Source organism: Podarcis bocagei, assembly GCF_964188305.1.
Source record: "Podarcis bocagei genome assembly, chromosome: W".
In the NCBI taxonomy this organism is placed as follows: Eukaryota; Metazoa; Chordata; class Lepidosauria; order Squamata; family Lacertidae; genus Podarcis; species Podarcis bocagei.
Genome location: NC_138131.1, coordinates 56,705,268 through 56,726,509, shown reverse-complemented (window position 1 = coordinate 56,726,509; position 21,242 = coordinate 56,705,268). Strand labels below are relative to the sequence as shown.

Genomic DNA, 21,242 nt, shown 5'->3' with positions numbered 1-21,242 from the left:
ATAAAATTAAAACAAAATTATCTCTTTTTGTTTCTTAAGGACAAGTTCAATTGTTACACGATAATCCACACTTTTTACAGTCCTTTTTAAAGCGCTTCCGGCTTGTCAAAATTTTTGCTTTGATCTCTTAAGCACGATCGGGAGACGGACTTCCTGGTTGCGTCTCCCGTTTTCAGCCGAATTTAATGACTTTAGTCCCGAAAATTTTAAAGTCCCTACTCACGGGTTTGTAGTTTAGAATCTGATGTTCCAAGAAGAAAGGTCAGCGCTCATCAGCAGCAGCCACGCGGCTTCGCTTCCACAGAAAGAGCGATGAACTCACAGCACCGCTCCCCCTTCCACGTTCCGGAGCCCCTTAAGGGGTTCCTTCTTCGTTTCTGGGGGGGCTTCAGGTGCCCGCCGAGTCCCACGGCCACAGGATCACTCTGCCTGTGGTTTTTCTTAGTGGGTCGCCGCTTTGCCGCAGCTGACGACCCTTTCCTGCGGAGCTCCTCTTCACAGCGTGAAGAGGACCGCCATTGCTGTTTCGCGCCGCCTCCGGAAGTGAAAAATAATAATATTGCAATTGTGGTGGACCAACTACATGTCATTTTGCTTTGCAAGTTGTTCTGTGATGCGTCCCCTGTGCTACTCTATTATTATCAACCAGAGGGGCCCTCTTGAGCTATAAAGTGCAACTTAAGTGGGACAAATCCCCCCCATAACATTTAGATGGATTTAGGGGAGTGCAACTGGTTTGGTCACACTGGCGTGAAGCATTGCGGAATTTGAGATGCCATGGTTCACCACTGAAGAACATTTGTGGTATGAAAAAGGTACCTGGTTTCAGCTGGAAGTTAGGGGGCACTGGTTGGAAGGGTCGGAGTATGTCTGTCCCGAAAGTTTTGCAGGCACGAACAGTACTGAATACAGTCTTGCTTATAACTGCCCTCCTACTGTCATGAATAGAAACAATCATGAATCGAAAAAAATGGGCATCTGGAAGGAACCACTATGCCAACAGGATGTCGGACTGAATGGGACTTGGCCTGACCCAGCAAGGCTCTTCAAATGCGCTTATGTTCCACTGACTTTGGGGATGCCTTGCAGGAGTCTCACCCGTCTCATGGCTATTCTTCTAGTGTGGACCAGTTCGACAAGCTCTCCCCCGAAAGCAGGTGCACCATCCAGAACATGCTGGCGCTGTACCTGAAGAAGAAAGCTGTCAGAGCTGCTTCCAGATCCTAGCTCACAGAGGATCACGCTAGCCAGCGTTCACTTTATAAAAGTCTTTATTGATTTACAGTTTCCATTTCCAAGCTGGCGCTTGCAGCCCTACGTCTTATAAGCTAGACCGGCGAAGCTCCGTCTGAGTCCCCGCCTCCTGTACACCAACTTAATACCCTCGCCTTACTCCACCTTTTCCGCCTTTCCCTCCTTCTCTGGGTCCCTCTGCCCCCCGTGGTCTCTTCCTTCCTGGACTCTTCTGACGCTGACCCCCCGGACCCTTCTGTCTCCTTGCGGCGGGCTTTAGGACCTGGCTCCCTTTCCGGGCTGCTTACTCTGCCGCCTTCCTGTGCATTTGAACTTGGCGCACGCGCCCAACCTCCCACTTTCCGCTTGACCGTTTCTTCGCTCCCCGATGGAGGTGTGGTCACTCCTGACTCATGCCCTCCCCCCTGCGGCGAGCCGCCGGATCCCGATACCTGGCGCCCTTCCTCCCCACTGCGCTCTGTTGGGGACGTTGGCCCCGATTTCCAACTGCTGCTCTCTGAACCCCCTTTTGTCCCTTTTTCCTGGGGTGTCCCCCTAATCTCCCCCCTTGCTCTGGCCACTGGCGCTCCTTTCTGTGAATCTTCCGATTCACTGGAAAGACTCGGAGATCTCGGGTCGTCGTCATCGCTCATCTTTCCTTCGGACTCCTCCCCCTCGCTCTCTGTTTCCTCCCTTGCCCTCGCCTCTGCTCCTGAACCCCTGACATCCATCCCCCCCTCGAAGCCCCCCCCTCCCCTCCTTCAGGTGTTGGTGCTGGTTGCTCCATCGTCATGGGGACGAATGCCGGATACAGTTCGCTTCCCATGGCTGGCATCCAACTGAAGACTTCCGGTTCTTCCTCCCTGCGCTCGTCACCGACGGTCACCTCCTCTTCCATCTCTGTGCCGCCGTGCTCGAACCCAAGGTCCTCCCCGAACACGTCCATGTCCGTTTCTCCCTCGGTTCCTTCTGGGGACGTTGCTCGTCCGGGACCATCCAGCCACTTCCTGCGCCACTGCTCCTCTGGTCGATCATCCCACCAATACGAGGGTTCTGAGGCAGATCCCGAGGGTGACCCCTCCTGGGAACGTGTGTTCAGTGTCGGTTCCTCGTCCGAGTCGAACCCCCGGAACGTGCTGGCTGAAAGCGTGGGCGTGAAAAGCCAGTCGTCGAAAAACTCGGCTGGCATGGGCCTGTGTGGAAAGAGGGCATGAAACTCGTCTTTTAGTAGCGGTTCCTCCAAAGCGTAGCCCGGCACCCAGCTGTTGGCACTGGCTGGAGTGCCCTCTCTGGCGAGAAGGTATTCTACTCCCTCTTCCCCCCATCTAGAGTCCAAAATCTCTGTGACCTCATTGATGGGCTCCTCCTGTGGCACTCCCCCCTGCTCGGTCCCCTCCCGGAGCGGACTCGGTGCCGTTCCTGGCTCCTGAAATCTGTGAGGTGCCTTGTAGGGAGTGAGCACCGATCTGTGGAACACCGGATGCATCCTGGATCCCTCCGGAAGTGTCAGCCGGAAGGCCACCGGGTTGACCTGTGCCTCGACTTGGTAGGGCCCCAGTTGCTTATGCCCTAGCTTCTTCGCTAACGATCTGGCCGGCACTGCGTGGGCTGCCAACCAGACCCAGTCGCCCACTTGGATCTCTTCGCCAACCCTCCTGTGTTTGTCCGCTTGTACCTTGTATGCGTGTTTAGCCAGCTCCAGGTGCCGCCGAAGCTGATGGTGGACCTCCTGCAACTCTGACGCGAACGCGTCCGCTGCTTGCGGCTCCCCCTCCCCCATTCTTTCCAGTCCCGGGAAGGTTCTGGGGTGCCTTCCATTGTTGGCGAAGAACGGCGTCACCCCTGTGGACACGCGCTTCGTGTTGTTGTAGGCGAACTCGGCGAGTGGCAGGTAATCCACCCACGTTGCAGGCTGTTGATTTGCATAACATCTCAGGTACTGCTGCATGAAGGCATTGACTCGCTCCGCTTGCCCGTTGGTCTGTGGGTGTCTCGCCGACGCCAGGTTGATCTTGACGTTCAGGAAGCCCATCAGCTTCTGCCAGAAGTTCGAGATGAACTGTCGCCCCCGGTCGGACAGTATAGACCGCGGCAGACCGTGAACCTTGAACACGTGATCTATGAACAGTTTGGCGGTTTGTTCCGCCGTGGCCACCTTCGCACACGGAATGAAATGGGCCATCTTGGTGAACAAGTCCACCACCACTAGCACTGCTGTCTTGCCCCTCGAGCTGGGTAGATCCGTGACAAAGTCCAGGGCCACTCTCTCCCATGGTTCGAACGGGGTTTGCAGCGGTTCCAGCAGTCCCGCCGGCGGTCTGTGCACTGGCTTGGCCCTCTGGCAGGTGTCGCACCTCGCCACGTAGTCTGCGACTTCCCCTCTCATTCTGGGCCACCAGAAGTCTCTAGCGACTAATTCCATCGTCTTCTCCGTGCCAAAGTGCCCGGCAGTGGGCGCGTCGTGCAACTGCTGCAGTACCTTGGCGCGAAGTTCGTCTCCCGGCACGTAGATGGCCCCTTTACGGATGAGCAACCCATCGCGTTCCTGGAACTCGCCAGTCGTCGCCGTGCCCCTGTGTACCTCTGCCAATTTTGCTTGCGCGAAGGAGTCGTCCTGCAACGCTCGCCGTACTGCATCCAGGTCAACTGTTGCCGAAGCGCACGCCCACGCTGTCGGTGCGAAGATGTGCATGGCCGTCGCTGGCGTCGCCTCCTCCAGGTATTGCGGTTTACGGGATAGGGCATCCGCCATGACGTTGGTGTCTCCTGGGACATACTCTATTCGGAAGTCGAAGTCCGCAAAGAACTCTGCCCAACGTATCTGCCTCTGGTTGAGGAACTGCGCTGTGCGCCAGTGCTCTAGATTCTTGTGGTCCGTGCAGACCTGCACTGTGTGCTTGGCGCCGATCAGGAAGTGTCTCCACGCCTTGAATGCTGCATGAATGGCGAGCAACTCCCTGTCCCAGATGGTGTAGTTCTGTTCCGACTTGCTGAGCTTCCTGGAGTAGAACGCTCCCGGCCTCCAAACCCCCTGCTGGTCTTGCTGCAATAGGACTGCTCCCACGGCTCTGTCTGAAGCGTCCGTCTCTACCCTCATCGGTCTGCTGGGGTCGACATGTAGTAGCTGCTCTTCCGACGCGAAGAGACGCTTGAGTGCCTGAAAGGACTGCTCCGCCTGCTCCGTCCAGATGAACTTCTTTTTCTTGGAGCTGAGCGTGTCTGTGATGGCCGCCGTCTGCATTGCAAATCCCTTGATAAACTTGCGATAGAAGTTCGCAAAGCCGATAAACCGCTGGACCTCCTTCCGGTTGCGTGGGCTTTTCCAATCCAACACGGTGCGAACCTTGGCGCTGTCCATGGCGAGCCCCTTGTCTGACAACTTGTAGCCCAGGAAATCCACCTCCGACACGTCGAACTGGCACTTTTCCAGCTTGGCGTACAGCCTATGCTGCTGTAGTCTGCTCAGCACTTCCTTGACGTCTCTGTCGTGGGCCTGCTGCGATTCCGAAAATATCAGGATGTCATCCAGGAAGCAGACACACTTCTTGTAGAGGAGCCCCGCTAACACGCGATGCATGAAAGCTTGAAAACAGTGGGAGCCATTTTGCAGTCCAAACGGCATAACTCTGTATTCGTAGGTGCCCAGGGGCGTGAACATGGCCGTCTTCCACTCATCGCCTTCCCGCACGCGAATGAGGTTGTACGCCCCGCGCAGGTCCAACTTGGTGAACACACGTCCTTTGCGCACCGTCGCGAGGAGGTCGTCGATCCTGGGCATGGGGAAATCCGATGGCTTGGTCATGCTGTTTAAGGTCCGATAGTCCACTACGAGCCTTTTTTGGGGCGTGTCTTTCTTCTTGACAAAGAATACAGGACTGCCCCCCACTGCCCTGGACTCCCGGATGAAACCGCGCTCCAAATTATGATCTATGAACTCTTTGAGTTCCTGTAGTTCGTCCTCAGACATACAATACAGTTTCCCTTTTGGCAGCGCCGCCCCTGGCAGGAGGTCAATCTTGCAGTCATATGGTCTGTGGGGGGGGTAGCTTGTCCGCCTCCTTCTCGCAGAAAACCTCCAAAAATCCTGCGTATTTGTGGGGGACTGCTTGCAGCGTCCCCAGCTGCAGCTGTGACTCCTCTTCCTCTCCCTCCTGCCTGGGCAGGATGCAATGTTCAGCACAATAGGAAGAGCCGAAGACCAGCTGCCGCTGGTACCAAGCCAGCGTCGGGCTGTGCCTGTCCAGCCAACTCATGCCCAATACAATAGGCGTGTCCGACAGTTGGGTGACATTAAAACTGATGATTTCCCTGTGATTTCCAAGTCGCATCACCATTGGCGGCATTTGCTTCACCACCTGCCCCCCGAGCAGCTCCCTGCCATCCACCGTGACAACCTGCAGGGGCAGCGTGGCAGGCAGCAACTGTATAGCGTGCTGATCGACGAAGTCTTGCCCTATAAAGTCCGCGTTGCTGCCAGAGTCAACGGTCATTGGCACGTCCATTGTGAGTCCATTGGGTAGCTGGAGCGATGTGGTGAGCTGCACTACTGGTTTGGGCGGGAGGGGGTCTGTGGGCTGCAAAATCTCTGGGGACTGCTTCACTAACTCGTCTGGCTGGGCCCCAGTGCCTCTGTCTCCAGCCAGACTCCGTCGTTTCCCTGCTGTGGTTCTCTGTGCTGAGTAGCTGCAGTTACCGTTGCAGAGGCTGCAGTGTGTTTGTGGATCCTCTGGGGACACTCTTTCGCCATGTGCTGAGGACTGTCGCAGATGTAGCACTTCCGGTTCCCTCTAGGAGGCTTCGCCTTGACTGCTCCTGGCGCTAGGGCTCTGGTAGCTGACTGAGCCCTGGCACCTCCAACCTCCATAGGTTCCGCTCCCCCTCCTGGCGGAGGTGTAGATTGCGCACGCGCTGCTTCCCTGGGGACGAAGGAAAAACCTCTCGCTGGTTCGCGCCCTCCGCGCCCTTCGTCCCTGCTCCACGGACGTTCTTCCAGACGCACCCCAACCGTCAGCGCCCTCTGAACGACCTCCTGCGTGCTCCGGGGTCTCTCCCCCCTCGCAATTTCGTCTTTAACAGCGCCGCTCAAGCCTTCCCAAAAAAGGTCTCTGACTGGAGCCGAATCTCTGTCCCATTCCAGGGCACTGACCAGTGCAAAAAAGCGGGCATGATACTGCCTTACACTGGCCCTCCCCTGCTTCAGTCCGTGTATCTCTTTCCGGGCAAGATCCACGTCTATGCTTGATAAAAAGCACCCATCCATTGCTTTAATGAAGGCATCTGCACTTTGGAGCGCCGGATCCTTATCTCTCCACAAATTGCGCAGCCATGCTTTAGCATCTCCATGCAAATGGGACAGGATAAACCCCACCTTCTCTTGCTCATCTCTAAAGTCCTTGTCCAGCAGTTGCAGCGCACACTGTACATCTGCTCGGAAGTTGGGGTACTGTAGTAAATTCCCATCGAAGTGAGATACTAGACCGCCTGCTCTTCTCCCCAACCCAATTCCCTCCGGTTTGGGTGTCAGTTGCCCTTGCTTAGTAAGCATATCCAACCTGACCTGGAGATCCTTGTAGGCGGCGGCTGCTTCCCCCTCTCTCTTCCTGGATGCGAGTATCTCGGCATTCAGTTGTGTCACTGCTTCTCGCAGATCCGCTATCTGCTGTTCGGCAGTCATCTTGTCTGCCGTTCGTGAGCTCGCGAGTAGGCACCAGTCTTCACCCCTCTCTGCGAGGCTTTAGGTGCCAAAACGTGTGACGGAGCTTACTGTCAGAGCTGCTTCCAGACCCTAGCTCACAAAGGATCACGCTAGCCAGCATTCACTTTATAAAAGTCTTTATTGATTTACAGTTTCCATTTCCAAGCTGGCGCTTGCAGCCCTACGTCTTATAAGCTAGACCGGCGAAGCTCCGTCTGAGTCCCCGCCTCCTGTACACCAACTTAATACCTTCGCCTTACTCCACCTTTTCCGCCTTTCCCTCCTTCTCTGGGTCCCTCTGCCCCCCGTGGTCTCTTCCTTCCTGGACTCTTCTGACGCTGACCCCCCGGACCCTTCTGTCTCCTTGCGGCGGGCTTTAGGACCTGGCTCCCTTTCCGGGCTGCTTACTCTGCCGCCTTCCTGTGCATTTGAACTTGGCGCGCGCGCCCAACCTCCCACTTTCCGCTTGACCGTTTCTTCGCTCCCCGATGGAGGTGTGGTCACTCCTGACTCATGCCCTCCCCCCTGCGGCGAGCCGCCGGATCCCGATACCTGGCGCCCTTCCTCCCCACTGCGCTCTGTTGGGGACGTTGGCCCCGATTTCCAACTGCTGCTCTCTGAACCCCCTTTTGTCCCTTTTTCCTGGGGTGTCCCCCTAATCTCCCCCCTTGCTCTGGCCACTGGCGCTCCTTTCTGTGAATCTTCCGATTCACTGGAAAGACTCGGAGATCTCGGGTCGTCGTCATCGCTCATCTTTCCTTCGGACTCCTCCCCCTCGCTCTCTGTTTCCTCCCTTGCCTTCGCCTCTGCTCCTGAACCCCTGACAAAAGCGAACACAGACCAGGAAGCAGGGACTTCTAGGGGAAGCGAGGCCTTCATGCGGGAAGCCTTGACTCCTCAGGTGCTCCCCGGGATCAGCTTCGACCCCACCACCCAGTCTTCTGCTGGTGTCACTCTTCCACCTGGCCCAGAACAGGAGGCTCCTTCCCAATATGCAGAAAGGCTTGCACGTGATCGATGGGCCTGTGGTCACTGTGACATAGGCAGGGCCGGATTTATGTATAGGCTAAGCAGGCTGAAGCCTAGGGCCTCTAGAGGTGTACTGTGCCCTCCCGCCTCCTTGCTTTTAAGGACTACTTGAGTTCCGTTCTCATCTCCCTGAGGCGTATCCGTGACAAGGAGAGCATGAGCAAGAAGCAACCCCAATGACCCACACTATGCGCCAGCTCTTTGTGCCTTCCACACATACACAGTCCGGACAGAGAGAGGGACTCATCCAGCACGTCCTCGCCAAGAGAGAGAAGGAATATGTCAACACCCAGAATTTCAGGTCAGATCATGCAAAAGTGCAAAGACCAGTGGAACCTGTATCAGAGTTGGGGCTGGAGAAAGCGACATCTACATGCCAGCTTTATTGCTGGGTGCCAGGCAAAGTCTGTCCTGTTCACTCAGGCCACATGGGTGGGTAATTGAAAGTATTAGTTGTGGTGGGCAATTTTCCTTGGTGCCACATACTGAACCGTGGCTTCATATTATGAGCAGGATGGCAGCCTCTCCTCCAGGTTTGCACACCTCTCCCCCACCCCAAGCCTATTGGGAAGCTTCCACTTGGATTTTAAATTAACCACAGTTTGGTGTGTCCAGATCCTATGGTGGTTCATTTTACCAGCTTTGTAAACCCACGTGTCAGGGGTTCAGGAGCAGAGGCAAGGGCAAGGGAGGAAACAGAGAGCGAGGGGGAGGAGGCAGAAGAAAAGATGAGTGATGACGACGACCCGAGATCTCCGAGTCTTTCCAGTGAATCAGAAGATTCACAGAAAGGAGCACCAGTGGCCAGGGCAAGGGGGGAGCCTAGGGGGACACCCCAGGAAGATAGAGCCAGAGGGGACTCAGAGGGGAGCAGTTGGAAATCGGGACCAGCGTCACCGCCAGAGAGCAGGGAAGAGGAAGGGCGCCAGGGATCAAGCGCTGGCAGCTCACAACAGGAGGGAGGGCACGAGTCAGGAGTGGCCACACCTCCATCGGGGAGCGAAGAAACGGTCAGACGGAAAGTGGAAGGTTGGGCGCGCGCGCCAAGTTCAAATGCACAGGAAAGTGACGCAGTAGGCAGCCCGGAGAGGGAGCCAGGTCCTAAAGCCCGGCGCAAGGAGACAGGAGGGTCCGGGGGGTCGGCGTCAGAGGAATCCCGGAGGGAAGAGACCCCGGGGGCAGAGGGACCCAGAAGAGAACAGTCAGGCGGAAAAGGTGGAGCAGGGCTAGGATATTAAGTTGGTGCACAAGGGGCGGAGACTCAGACGGAGCTTCGCCGATCTAACCATAAGACGTAGAGTTGCACGCAGCAGCTTGAGAATGGAAACTGTAACTCAATAAAGACTTTTACTTAATGATCGCTGGCTAGCGTGATCCTCTGTGAGCTAGGATCGGGGAGCAGCTCTGACACCACGATTGGAAGTTGGCTTGTTTCAATGAGCCATGGTTCAAATGAAGCAGTTTGTGCAGCTTCAGACATTGTGACAAGATGCAGTTAATCCAAAACTGAAGCAAAACCTTTGGAACTCCTCCTAAAAGCTGTGCTGGAGGACAGGGAGGTGTGACCCCCCCCCCAACACTTGGTGTGGGTCATCCTTATAATGCTAAGCTTACTACTTCAAACAAAGTTTTTGCTTTGGTTATTTCCTCGTACTGTTAGTAGTAAGGTAAATGTAAAGGGTCCCCTGACCATTAGGTCCAGTCGTGGCTGACTCTGGGGTTGCGGCGCTCATCTCACTTTACTGGCTGAGGGAGCCGGTGTACAGTTTCCGGGTCATGTGGCCAGCATGACTAAGCCGCTTCTGGCGAACCAGAGCAGCACACGGAAACGCCGTTTACCTTCCCACCAGAGCGGTACCTATTGATCTACTTGCGCTTGGACGTCCTTTCGAACTGCTAGGTTGGCAGGAGCAGGGACCGAGCAACGGGAGCTCACCCCGTCGTGGGGATTCGAACCGCCGACCTTGTGATCTGCAAGTCCTAGGCTCTGTGGTTTAACCCACCGCGCCACCCGTGTCCCACTGTTAGTAGTACCCAGTGGCCATTTGTTTTTCATGTCTGCTTTTATGATATGTTTATCAGTATGTGGTTAGCAGCTTCAGATCCTACTGTTTTACAGAGGCTGTTTAGCTTGCTCTTTTTACCCCTTTACTAGACAGGCTGTATTTCTGTGCTGTTTTCAGAGTCGGGAATGCCCATTCCTTCATGGCCAGCATGGAAACACAGAAGGCTAGCCATCTAGGAGGTTTGCAAAGAGGACAAGGGTGTTACGGGGTAATCTTCTAGCAAACAAGCTTGGCACAGCAGATCTGAGAGGTGGTTTTCTGCTCCCGGAAAGCCAGCCTGGAAACCAGGTTGCCAGGTGAAGGAAGAATGCAGAGATCAACCAACTCACTTGCCTTCAAAGAATTTCTGGTTGCCTGTAGCTACTGGGATAGTGCTTAGATATCAGGCTGGCTGACACATCTTAAAAAATAGAAGGAAAAAGCTTTTTTTCTTTCATTAGCAAAGCTCCTTTGGGGCCACAAATAGCTAAGCTGAGGAAGAAGTGGCTGGTCTTACTTGTTTGTTCTTGGTCCTGATCTTGCCTGCCCTTGCACACTCCTGTTGTCTTTGCATATTTAACCAGCACCTCTGTTCCGATTGGAGTCCTATTCCTGCAGTTCCACATCCTTCTCTTTGGCACTTGGGCATTCGGTTCCAGGAGCTGGACCTGAGCACAGAGGCTTTCTTCTACTTGGACTCGACAAAGGAGCAAGAGTGGCTCACAGCTGTGGAAAAGGCTTTGCGTTCCAAATCCAAGTACAAGAAAGTAAGCCCAACCCCACCCATTTCTTCAGCAGCCAGACAGCTGTCAGGAGGAGGAAGAGGAGGAGGAGGAGGTCAGCAAGAAAAAACACCTGGTGTCAGTGGTGTTTTATTCAAAAGAAGCCAACATTCTTTATTCAAAGAAACCCAAACCGTGCAGGCCTCGTGATCACAGAAACCTTTCCCAACAGCTCTTGCCCCAGTGAGGTAGTTGTGAAGGCTGAAGGTTGCTACCCTCCCACCACTCTCTGAAGTCTCCTCCTCCCCCTGGTCCTTCCCAAGCAACCTGAGACTCTGACACCTTGCCTGTCTTTGCTCCCTCCTCTTAATTTCTCTGTGTTCTGGGAGACCAGCAGGGAGGGGAGCTGATCGCAGCAGGATGGGGAGACCCCCTGGCTACTTCAGCAGCCTGCATGATCTCTGCCTCTTGACCCCCGCCTCCAGCCTCCAGCCTCCACCTCTGCCTCGGATTCTGGACTGCTGTTTGCCACATAATCTTCCTGCCCTCCTGCCTCTTCAGTTTCCAACACCTCCTCTTGCTCACAGTCTGCTCCCTCTTCTCCCTCGGACGACCCCCCACCAGTTCCCTGGCTCTGAGCCTTCTTCCCTTGGGGGATCCCCAGTTGGTGCCACCTGCCACTCCTATCTGCATCCAGCCGGCCCAGGACAGCAAGCAATGAACAGAGCTGGTAGACATCCCAGTACCTGGCATCTTCTAAGTGCAGCTCGTGCTCATCTTTGTCTTTTTTTTGAAAAGATATTTATTAAAGATTTTAAGCTATAACAATGAAAAAAAATAAAAAATAAAAAGAAACAAAATACAACATAAAAACAGTTAAAAAACAAATAATTTTCCATAACATATCTTCCATACGCTTATTTCCCCAGACCTCCTCATACCTCCCTTCTTTGTATTCCACTTCAATTTGTTAGTTCAGCAAATCCTTACCATTAAGCTTTTACCCATTTATAAACCTTTTTTTTTTTTTTTTGGTATCTCCTAAAGCATTACAGCTGGAAACCCCTTAGTTTCTATCCAATATCCTTCTAACATTCATTAATTTTACAATATTTCTGTAAATAGTCTTTAAATTTCTTCCAGTCTTCTTTCACCAACTCTTCTCCCTGGTCCCGGACTCTGCCAGTCATTTCTGCCAATTCCATGTAGTCGATCACCTTCATCTGCCATTCTTCCAGGGTGGGTAAATCTCGTGTCTTCCAATACTTTGCAATGAGTATTCTTGCTGCTGTTGTAGCATACATAAAAAAAGTTCTGTCCTTCTTTGGCACCAATTGGCCGACCATGCCCAGGAGAAAGGCCTCTGGTTTCTTCAGGAAGGTATATTTAAATACCTTTTTCAGTTCATTATATATTATTTCCCAGAAAGCCTTAATCTTTTGACACGTCCACCAAAGGTGAAAGAATGTACCTTCAGCTTCTTTACATTTCCAACATTTGTTATCGGGCAAATGATAGATTTTTGCAAGCTTGACTGGGGTCATGTACCACCTGTATATCATTTTCATAATATTCTCTCTTAAGGCATTACATGCCGTAAGCTTCATACCTGTGGTCCATAACTGTTCCCAGTCAGCAAACATAATATTATGTCCAACATCTTGTGCCCATTTAATCATAGCAGATTTCACCGTTTCAGCCTGAGTATTCCATTTCAACAGCAAGTTATACATTCTTTACAGATTCTTAGTTTTGGGTTCTAACAGTTCTGTTTCTAATTTTGACTTTTCCACCTGGAAGCCGATTTTCTTGTCCAAATTATATGCCTCCATTATCTGATAATAATGAAGCCAATCTCTCACTTTGTTTTTTAATTTTTCGAAACTCTGCAATTTCAATTTGTCTCCTTCTTGTTCCAAAATTTCCCAATATGTCGGCCATTTGGCCTCCATATTGAGCCTTTTCTGAGTTTTTGCTTCCATTGGTGACAACCACCTTGGGGTTTTATTTTCCAATAAGTCTTTATATCTTACCCAGACATTAAACAATGCTTTCCTGACAATATGGTTTTTGAATGCTTTATGTGCTTTGACCTTATCATACCATAAATATGCATGCCATCCAAATACATTGTTAAAACCTTCTAAGTCTAAAATGTCTGTGTTTTCAAGAAGTAGCCATTCTTTCAACCAGCAAAAGGCTGCTGATTCATAGTAAAGTTTAAGGTCTGGCAGGGCAAATCCACTCCTTTCCTTTGCATCTGTTAATATCTTAAATTTTATTCTGGGCTTCTTGCCCTGCCAGACAAATCTAGAGATATCTCTCTGCCACTTCTTGAAGCAATCCATTTTGTCCACAATTTGCAATGTCTGAAATAAAAACAACATTCTCGGCAATACATTCATTTTTATCACAGCAATTCGGCCCAACAGTGAAAGCTTCAAGTTTGACCACTCCTATCTGCATCCAGCCGGCCCAGGACAGTAAGCAATGAACAGAGCTGGTAGACATCCCAGTACCTTGCATCTTCTAGGTGCAGCTGGTGCTCATCTTTGTCAGGAAGGACCAGCTCAGCCACATCAAGGAAGTGATGAGGGAGACAGTGGGCACAGGCATCATGGGGAAGATGGGGAGTAGACCCTGACAGCGGAATTCCCTACGTCTATCTTTCTGTCTGTCTATCTGTTTTTCTAATCTCTGCCAACCAGTTTCCCCCTCTTTCCTGCTTGCTCACTAACAGCCATCTTTGCTCCGCCCCTGCAGGGTAACAAGGGGTGTGTGGCCGTGAGGCTTGTCTTCAACAATACCAGCTTCTGCATGGTCAATTCCCACCTTGCTGCCCACGTGGAAGACTTTGAGTGCCGAAACCAGGATTACAAGGATATCTGTGCCCAAATGAGCTTCCTGCCCCCTGACCAGGGTCTGCCGCAGCTGAGAATCATGAAACACGAGTGCGTTTTGAGGGCTTGGAGGGAGAGAGCCTTGGCTGATGTAACTTGTTGGTCTCCGCTATCTGGAGAAGCAAATTGAGTCACGTTTCTGTAACTTTCCTGCCTGTGTGTAGCTCAGGGTAGGCAGCATAGTGCCCTTCAAATGTTGATAGACCAAAATTCCCATAATTGCTAAGAACTGGCCTTGCTGACTGGGGTTCATGAGAGTTCCACTTCAGCAACACCAGGAGGGTGCAGTGTCAGCGATCCCTGCTGCTGCAGCTGCACCACTAAGGTTTCTACTAGAGGAGCCAGTAGAGAGCAACATAAACTGAGTGGCAGAGATGTATTAGATTAGATTATAGCAAATGTGGGCAACTTCTCCAGTGATCGGGGTGGGAGTTGCAGTTTGTTAAGGGCAGTAACGCGAAAGCAGAGTGGCCATTTTGCATGGAGAAGGTTCCAGGCTCAGTCACCAGTGTGTGCAGATCGGGCTGGGCATGATCTCTGCCTGAAAGCTGCTGCCAGATGACTGGCAGAATCCGTGATCAGGGAAAGGAGACGGCGGAAGAAGAATGGAAGAAATTTAAAATCTATCTTAAGGACTATTATAAACTTGATGAATGTTAGAATGTCGAGGTTTTGAGAAAGAAAGGGTTACAGCGATATGAGATTAGACTGAAGGAAAGATTAAGAGGACAGAGGCTTGACAGAAATATTTAGAAGTTGCTAAAAAATTTTGGACATTGGGATGCAGAAAGGGGAGGTATGGGGGAGTCTGAGAAACAAGGTTTATGAAAAAAAAGGTTATGAAACTATACGTGTTTGCATGTCTTTTTATATGTTTGTATTGTTTTAAAAATTTTGTAAAACCAATAAAAAAATTAATAAAAAAAAGAAAGCTGCTGCCAGTCCATGTAGTCCGTCCTGAGCTTGATGGGTCAATGGTCTGCCTCAATATAAGGTAGCTTCCTATGTTCCTGTGTACTACAGCAGGGTTTGGAGGGCCACAAGCGCCCTGCCCATGAATTCAAGAACCAGGGGAAATTCTAAAAGTCTTTGCTGAAAGGACATCAAAGCAGGGGCCAGGTGAACCTCTTTGGGAGATTATTCTGAAAGGTCGGGTGCCATGACTGAAAAGGCCCTGCCATACTTGAAAGAGCAGGAATTCCCTGGGAAAGGGATTCTAGTCAGTGGAGAGGCAGTGCAAACATAAGTGGGCCTTCTTCTGGTACCCTTTTCCCAAACCTTGAAACACTTGAAAGGCCAAATGGGATGCTCTGAATTGGGCCTGGAAGAAGTTCAAGAGCCAGTCTAGTTCACAGAGCACTAGCCTAATATGATCATACTGCCCAATCCTAGTTATCAGTCTTACTACATATTGCAGGAAGTGGCAGCAGGCTGCCCCCCGCCCCCTACCCCGTGAGCAAGCCTGTAGCTGTGGTTGCTTTGCTTTTTTCCAGCATTGTCATCTGCTCACTAAAAATGAGCTTCAGAGACTTCTGACCTACGACCAGGTGAGAGACATCTTTGTGTTATATGTGGTGGTTTAGGATATTGCCCTGTTTATTTCCTTTGTCTGGGATACCCCAGCCTAGGCTAGAGAAACCACTTTCAGGCAGTTAGGAGCAAAGAACATAGGATGACTGCGACTTTGTAACTGGCTGACTGACCGAACCCAAAGGGTGCTCATCAATGGTTCATCTTCATCCTGGAGAAGAGTGACTAGTGGGGTGCCACAGGGTTCTGTCTTGGGCCCGGTCTTATTCAACATCTTTATCAACGACTTGGATGATGGACTCAAGGGCATCCTGATCAAATTTGCAGATGACACCAAATTGGGAGGGGTGGCTAACACCCCAGAGGACAGGATCACACTTCAAAACGACCTTGACAGATTAGAGAACTGGGCAAAAACAAACAAGATGGATTTTAACAGGGAGAAATGTAAAGTATTGCACTTGGGCAAAAAAAAATGAGAGGCACAAATACAAGATGGGTGACACCTGGCTTGAGAGCAGTACATGTGAAAAGGATCTAGGAGTCTTGGTTGACCACAAACTTGACATGAGCCAACAGTGTGACGCGGCAGCTAAAAAAGCCAATGCAATTCTGGGCTGCATCAATAGGAGTATAGCATCTAGATCAAGGGAAGTAATAGTGCCACTGTATTCTGCTCTGGTCAGACCTCACCTGGAGTACTGTGTCCAGTTCTGGGCACCACAGTTCAAGAAGGACACTGACAAACTGGAACATGTCCAGAGGAGGGCAACCAAAATGGTCAAAGGCCTGCAACCGATGCCTTATGAGGAACGGCTAAGGGAGCTGGGCATGTTTAGCCTGGAGAAGAGGAGGTTAAGGGGTGATATGATAGCCATGTTCAAATATATAAAAGGATGTCACATAGAGGAGGGACAAAGGTTGTTTTCTGCTGCTCCAGAGAAGCGGACACGGAGCAATGGATCCAAACTACAAGAAAGAAGATTCCACCTAAACATTAGGAAGAACTTCCTGACAGTAAGAGCTGTTCGACAGTGGAATTTGCTGCCAAGGAGTGTGGTGGAGTCTCCTTCTTTGGAGGTCTTTAAGCAGAGGCTTGACAACCATATGTCAGGAGTGCTCTGATGGTGTTTCCTGCTTGGCAGGTGGTTGGACTCGATGGCCCTTGTGGTCACTTCCAACTCTATGATTCTATGATTCTATGATTCTACAATTCTACAAATGCTTTTTAAGGTTGCAGGTTTGTGCAACCTGAATTAGAAGCAAGTCCCAATTAAGTTGGAGGGTTGCCTTGGAATAAGTAGGACTGCTCTGCAATTTCCCAGTTTTCTTTCCTAGCTCAGCACACGCTCCAGATGTTGTTGGACTCCCATCAGCCCCAGCATAGCTGCTGTCCAGCAATATCTAAAGGTCTAAGGTTTCCTGCTCTAGGTTTTGCATCGATCTGGAAAATCTGCGTTGCTCACATGTTCTTATCAGCAGATACTTCCATTAAGTCCAATTAAATTGCTGATGCTTTTTGTTTTACATTTTTCTCTCCAAGGTTTGTGTGTTCATCATGTTGACGACCTTTCTCCCACTTGGCATAAGGATCATTGGTATTTTGTGTTGAAACAGAGGCCTGATTGCTGCACCTTATGGTGGATTTAAACTCTGTGAGCGTAGTCATGCCTTAGCCCTTTGAGAAGGATGCTGCAAGGAAGGCAAGGGGGGCAGCCTCAGACTTCCAACATATGCAAAACCATCAGAAAACATTAAAAACTTCCCTAAAGGCTGTATAGTTACTTATCTCCTTGACATCTGACGGGAGGGTGTCCCACAGGGCAGGTGCCACTACTCAGAAGGCCCTCTGCCTGGTTCCCTGTGACTTCGCTTCTCACAGTGAGGAAACAGCCAGAAGGCCCTCGGTGCTGGACCCTGATGCCTGGGCTGAACAATGGGGATGGAGATGTAGCACGTGAAAGGGTACACGGATGTTTGTAGGGCAAAGGTCGGTTCCTAACTTTGCTGTTCCAAGCAGTTTGCAGTTAGCTAAAGCACAGCTTCCCTTTGATTCAAAATGGATTATAAGTACTGTAATCCTTGATTCGTGTAAGCATATATGAATATATATTGAATATATTGATTACTGATAACTGATTATATGGATAGCATAGGGGTAGCACTTCCTCCTTGCCTCAGAGACACTCTTTCAGGGCTGAGGCCATTTAGGGCTTTAAAGGTTGGCACCAACACTCAGAATTGTGCTCAGAAACGTCCTGGGAGCCAACGTAGGATGCAAAAGGATGGTTTTGCAGTTGCTCATAGTGTCGGGGTGTATTCTGGTGGTTGTTAACAGTTTGTATGAATTATTGGTACATATAGCATTGCATATTGTAGGTATGGCTAACCTGTGTTCTGCCAGATGTTACTGAGCTGCAGTTCCTGTTGGCTCCAGCCTTCATGGCCAGTAATCAGAGATGATGGGAATTGTAGTTCTGCAGCATTGTGAGGGCCACGTGTCTGCTGCTCCTGAGTTAGAGGATTTTCCTCTCATGTGATGCAGCAAAGCAATTTAAGATGACATGGGGCAAAAATGCACAAGCATCCTGTACCTTTAATAATTGGGTATAAGATAGGATTTCAGCAGGTATACCCCTTTTTTTGCAAGGGTGAGCTCCCCTTGCTCTGTCCGTGCTCCTGCCAACCTAGCAGTTCGAAAGCACGTCCAAGTGCAAGTAGATCAATAGGTACCGCTCCGGCGGGAAGGTAAATGCCGTTTCTGTGTGCTGCTCTGGTTCCCCAGAAGCGGCTTAGTCATGCTGGCCACATGACCTGGAAGCTGTACGCCGGCTCCCTTGGCCAATAAAGCGAGATGAGCGCCGCAACCCCAGAGTCGGTCACAACTGGACCTAATGGTCAGGGGTCCCTTTGTTGTTGTTGTTGTTTAGTCGTGTCCGCTTCTTCGTGACCCCCTGGACCAGAGCACGCCAGGCCCTTCTGTCTTCCACTGCCTCCCACAGTTTGGTCAGACTCATGTTTGTAGCTTCGAGAACACTGTCCAACCAGGGGTCCCTTTACCTTTACCTTTACCTTTAACCTACTAGTACTTCACTTTGGTCTTCCAGCACAACAGTGGCTGTTAATAGACTCCATTGTCAGGCAACAGGTGGTCTTTTGCTTCTCTGCTGCTTAGCGATTTCTTTTTGGCTTTAGCTAAACATTCAGCGTACCCAAAAGACAGCTTTTGCTGATTTCACAGAGGGAGAGATCAAGTTCATCCCGACGTACAAATTCGACTCTAAAACAGATCCTGCTTGATAGTTGAGCCTTTGTAAGTAAGTCCTCTCAATCATTCTTCTGTTGTAATTGCAGAGTCCTGTGCACAACGGAATGATGAGCAGTACGTGCCACATGCTTAATGTTGCTTTATTTTCAGTTCAATGTTGAGAAATTACAAACATGCATCTTGCCTCTGCGGGAGCAGAGAAGCAACCGTCCTTCTCCTCGGAACGAAGAACACCGAGAGAGCAGTGAAAAACAGGAAACCAGTGTACGTCACATCCAGTCTCCCATTCCCGTGGGAAAACCCAACAGTACTCTGACTGTGGAATGTAAACATTGTCTCGTGACAAGCACTTCGCTGCACAGTGAAGAGAGCAGAAACCAACATCCTCCCCCTTTCTGTGAATATCACTGGGCAGCGTGTTCGTACAATATGAGTACAAACCCAACTTCTGTACATAGGTACAGTGTTGATCCCTTGATACAATCTTGGACAATACATCAGCAGGAATTTCATTACCTGGCATATAGGACACCGTTACGAGTCCCTTCTGAATATATTCCCTAGCATGTTGCAACTTCAATTGCAAGTGCTTTGTGCTTTGCTTACAACCTTCCGAATTCAGCAAAGCCAAACATGCTTTGTTGTCCTGGTAAACCTGGATTGGACATTTGACAGGAATTTTCATGTCTTTGCACAATTGTAACAACCATTCACAATCCTTAAGTGAATAAGACAGTGCATTCAGTTCAGCTTCACAAGTACTTAAGCTAATTGTTGTTTGCTTCTTGCATGGCCAATCAAATAGACCCTGATTGTACATGTAGCAAACTCCAGACGTACTTTTCCTGTCTGTTGTGTCACTTCCAAAACTTGCATCTGCAAAAATCTCAAGACCACCAGACTTCTGATTGTTAAATCTCAGTCTGTAATGCATAGTGCCTTTCAAATAGCATGCTATGCGTTTTAGAGCTTTCCAATCCTTAACAGTAGGATTGTTAACTTGTCTGCTTAGCAAATTACAGCTAACAGCAATGTCAGGTCTTGAACATCTGGCAATGAAGTTTAGCTTGCCTAGCACACTTCTGTACAGTGTAGTGTCAGAAAATGCTTCTTCAGTGTCTTCTACCTGATAACCTGTTGTCATCGGTGTGTCTACAGGGTTAGCATCCATCAGGTTCAGTTTGCTTAACACATCAGCAATTTTCCGTGACTGGTGTACTAGAATGTTACCACTTTGATCTTTCTCTATTTCCAGAGATAGGTAGTTGTTTACCTCACCAAGATCTTTCATGTCAAAGTGCTCTTTCAGTTGAGCTAGGGCGTTATTGTACATTGTGACATCTTTCCAAAAGAATAAAATATCATCAACATAAATCAAACAATACAGCTTCTTTTGCCCCTCCTCTTTGACAAGCACACATGGATCAGCTTTCCCTTGCTGAAAACCTAGAGAAAACAATGCTTCAGTGAGTTTTGTGTGCCAGCACCGTGCACTTTGTTTGAGACCATAAAGGGACTTTTTCAGAGCACAAACAAATCCCTGTTTTACCTGTACGCCATCAGGTGGAAGCATATAAAGTGATTCACCTAGAGATCCGTACAAAAATGCTGTATTCACATTGTGGTGACTAATGTGTAGATTCTCCTCTGCAGCTAGCTTGAGCATAAGCCTAATGCTCTCATACCTCACAGTGGGTGAGTAGGTCTCGTGATAGTCTTCACCTGGTACCTGTGCAAAACCTCTGGCTACCAATCTGGCTTTGTGTCTGACTATCTTGCCATTTTGATCTGTCTTCGCTTTGAAGACCCATTTGCTTCCAAGCAGTTTCATTCCTGGAACTACTGGAACTAGCTCCCAAGTTTTGTTCCTTTCTAAGGAATCAAGCTCAGCCTTCATAGCATTTAACCATGGCTCAGCATCCTTTGAATCCAAATCCTGGATTTCTTGGAAACTTGAAGGTTCAAATACCTTCTTGGAGCTTTTAACAGCTGCTACTGCTGTCTTAGCAAATTCATCAGCAAATCTCTTTGGAGGTCTGCCTTTTGTGGCTCTTTGTGACCTGCGAATCAGCCTTAAGTCTTCAACACTTTCCTCTTCCTTCTTAGGAGAAAAGTGGCCTATTGTGAACAATGGTTCTTCCAATTCTTGATCAGAGCTTTCAGAGGGTCGCATAGAGGCTTTCGCACTCTTGAAATCCTCTGAATTATCCGATTCAGTTTCAGACTCAGAATCAGAACCTTCATCTGTGGGTGTGGGTTGTTGCGGCTGCTTTTGCTGTTGCTTATCCTCAGTCTCATCACTGTCATCAGGATAACATTGGAAAATTCCCATATTCTCCCCCCACTTGGCATTGTACTCAACACTTCTTGTGAGCTTAATTGTCTTAGAGTCAGTCATCATTATTCTGTAAGAACCTTTCTGATAACCTAGAAAGATACCATGCAATCCACGTTTGCCTAACTTGGAGCTTTGTGGTGAGTGAACCCACATGTCAGAACCAAAAATTTTCATGTGTTTGATGTATGGTTTCTTGCCAAACATCTTTTCATAGGGGGTACAACCAATCGCTGAAGATAACCTGTGATTGTAACTGTAAACAAAACACGAGAGAGATTCGGCCCAATAACTCTCTGGAAGATTGGCATCATGCAGCAAGGTTTTTAACCCTTGAAGCAATGTCTGATTTGCCCTTTCGCAAAGTCCATTCTGCCATGGCGAGCGAGGACTGGACAAATCGTGTTGAATTCCTTTCTCAGTCAGAAAAGCTTCAAACTGCTGAGAAGTGAATTCTCCCCCGCGATCAGTGAAAAGAGTTTTTA

General features: G+C 49.9%; 1 protein-coding gene across 1 annotated transcript in view; it reads left to right on the top strand.

Annotated features, from left to right (window-relative positions):
- Positions 1 to 1,050: 1,050 nt before the first annotated feature.
- The window catches only part of LOC308578112 (inositol polyphosphate 5-phosphatase OCRL-like), a gene marked incomplete at both ends in the record, with an annotated part of 45,195 nt that continues 25,003 nt past the window's right edge, over positions 1,051 to 21,242 (top strand). The window contains 6 exons of the mRNA XM_081178381.1: positions 1,051 to 1,203; positions 10,662 to 10,769; positions 13,258 to 13,357; positions 13,465 to 13,715; positions 15,118 to 15,171; positions 18,350 to 18,453. Of these exons, the coding sequence (XP_081034507.1) occupies positions 1,051 to 1,203; positions 10,662 to 10,769; positions 13,258 to 13,357; positions 13,465 to 13,715; positions 15,118 to 15,171; positions 18,350 to 18,453 (770 nt within the window). The remainder of the gene's footprint in view (positions 1,204 to 10,661; positions 10,770 to 13,257; positions 13,358 to 13,464; positions 13,716 to 15,117; positions 15,172 to 18,349; positions 18,454 to 21,242) is intronic.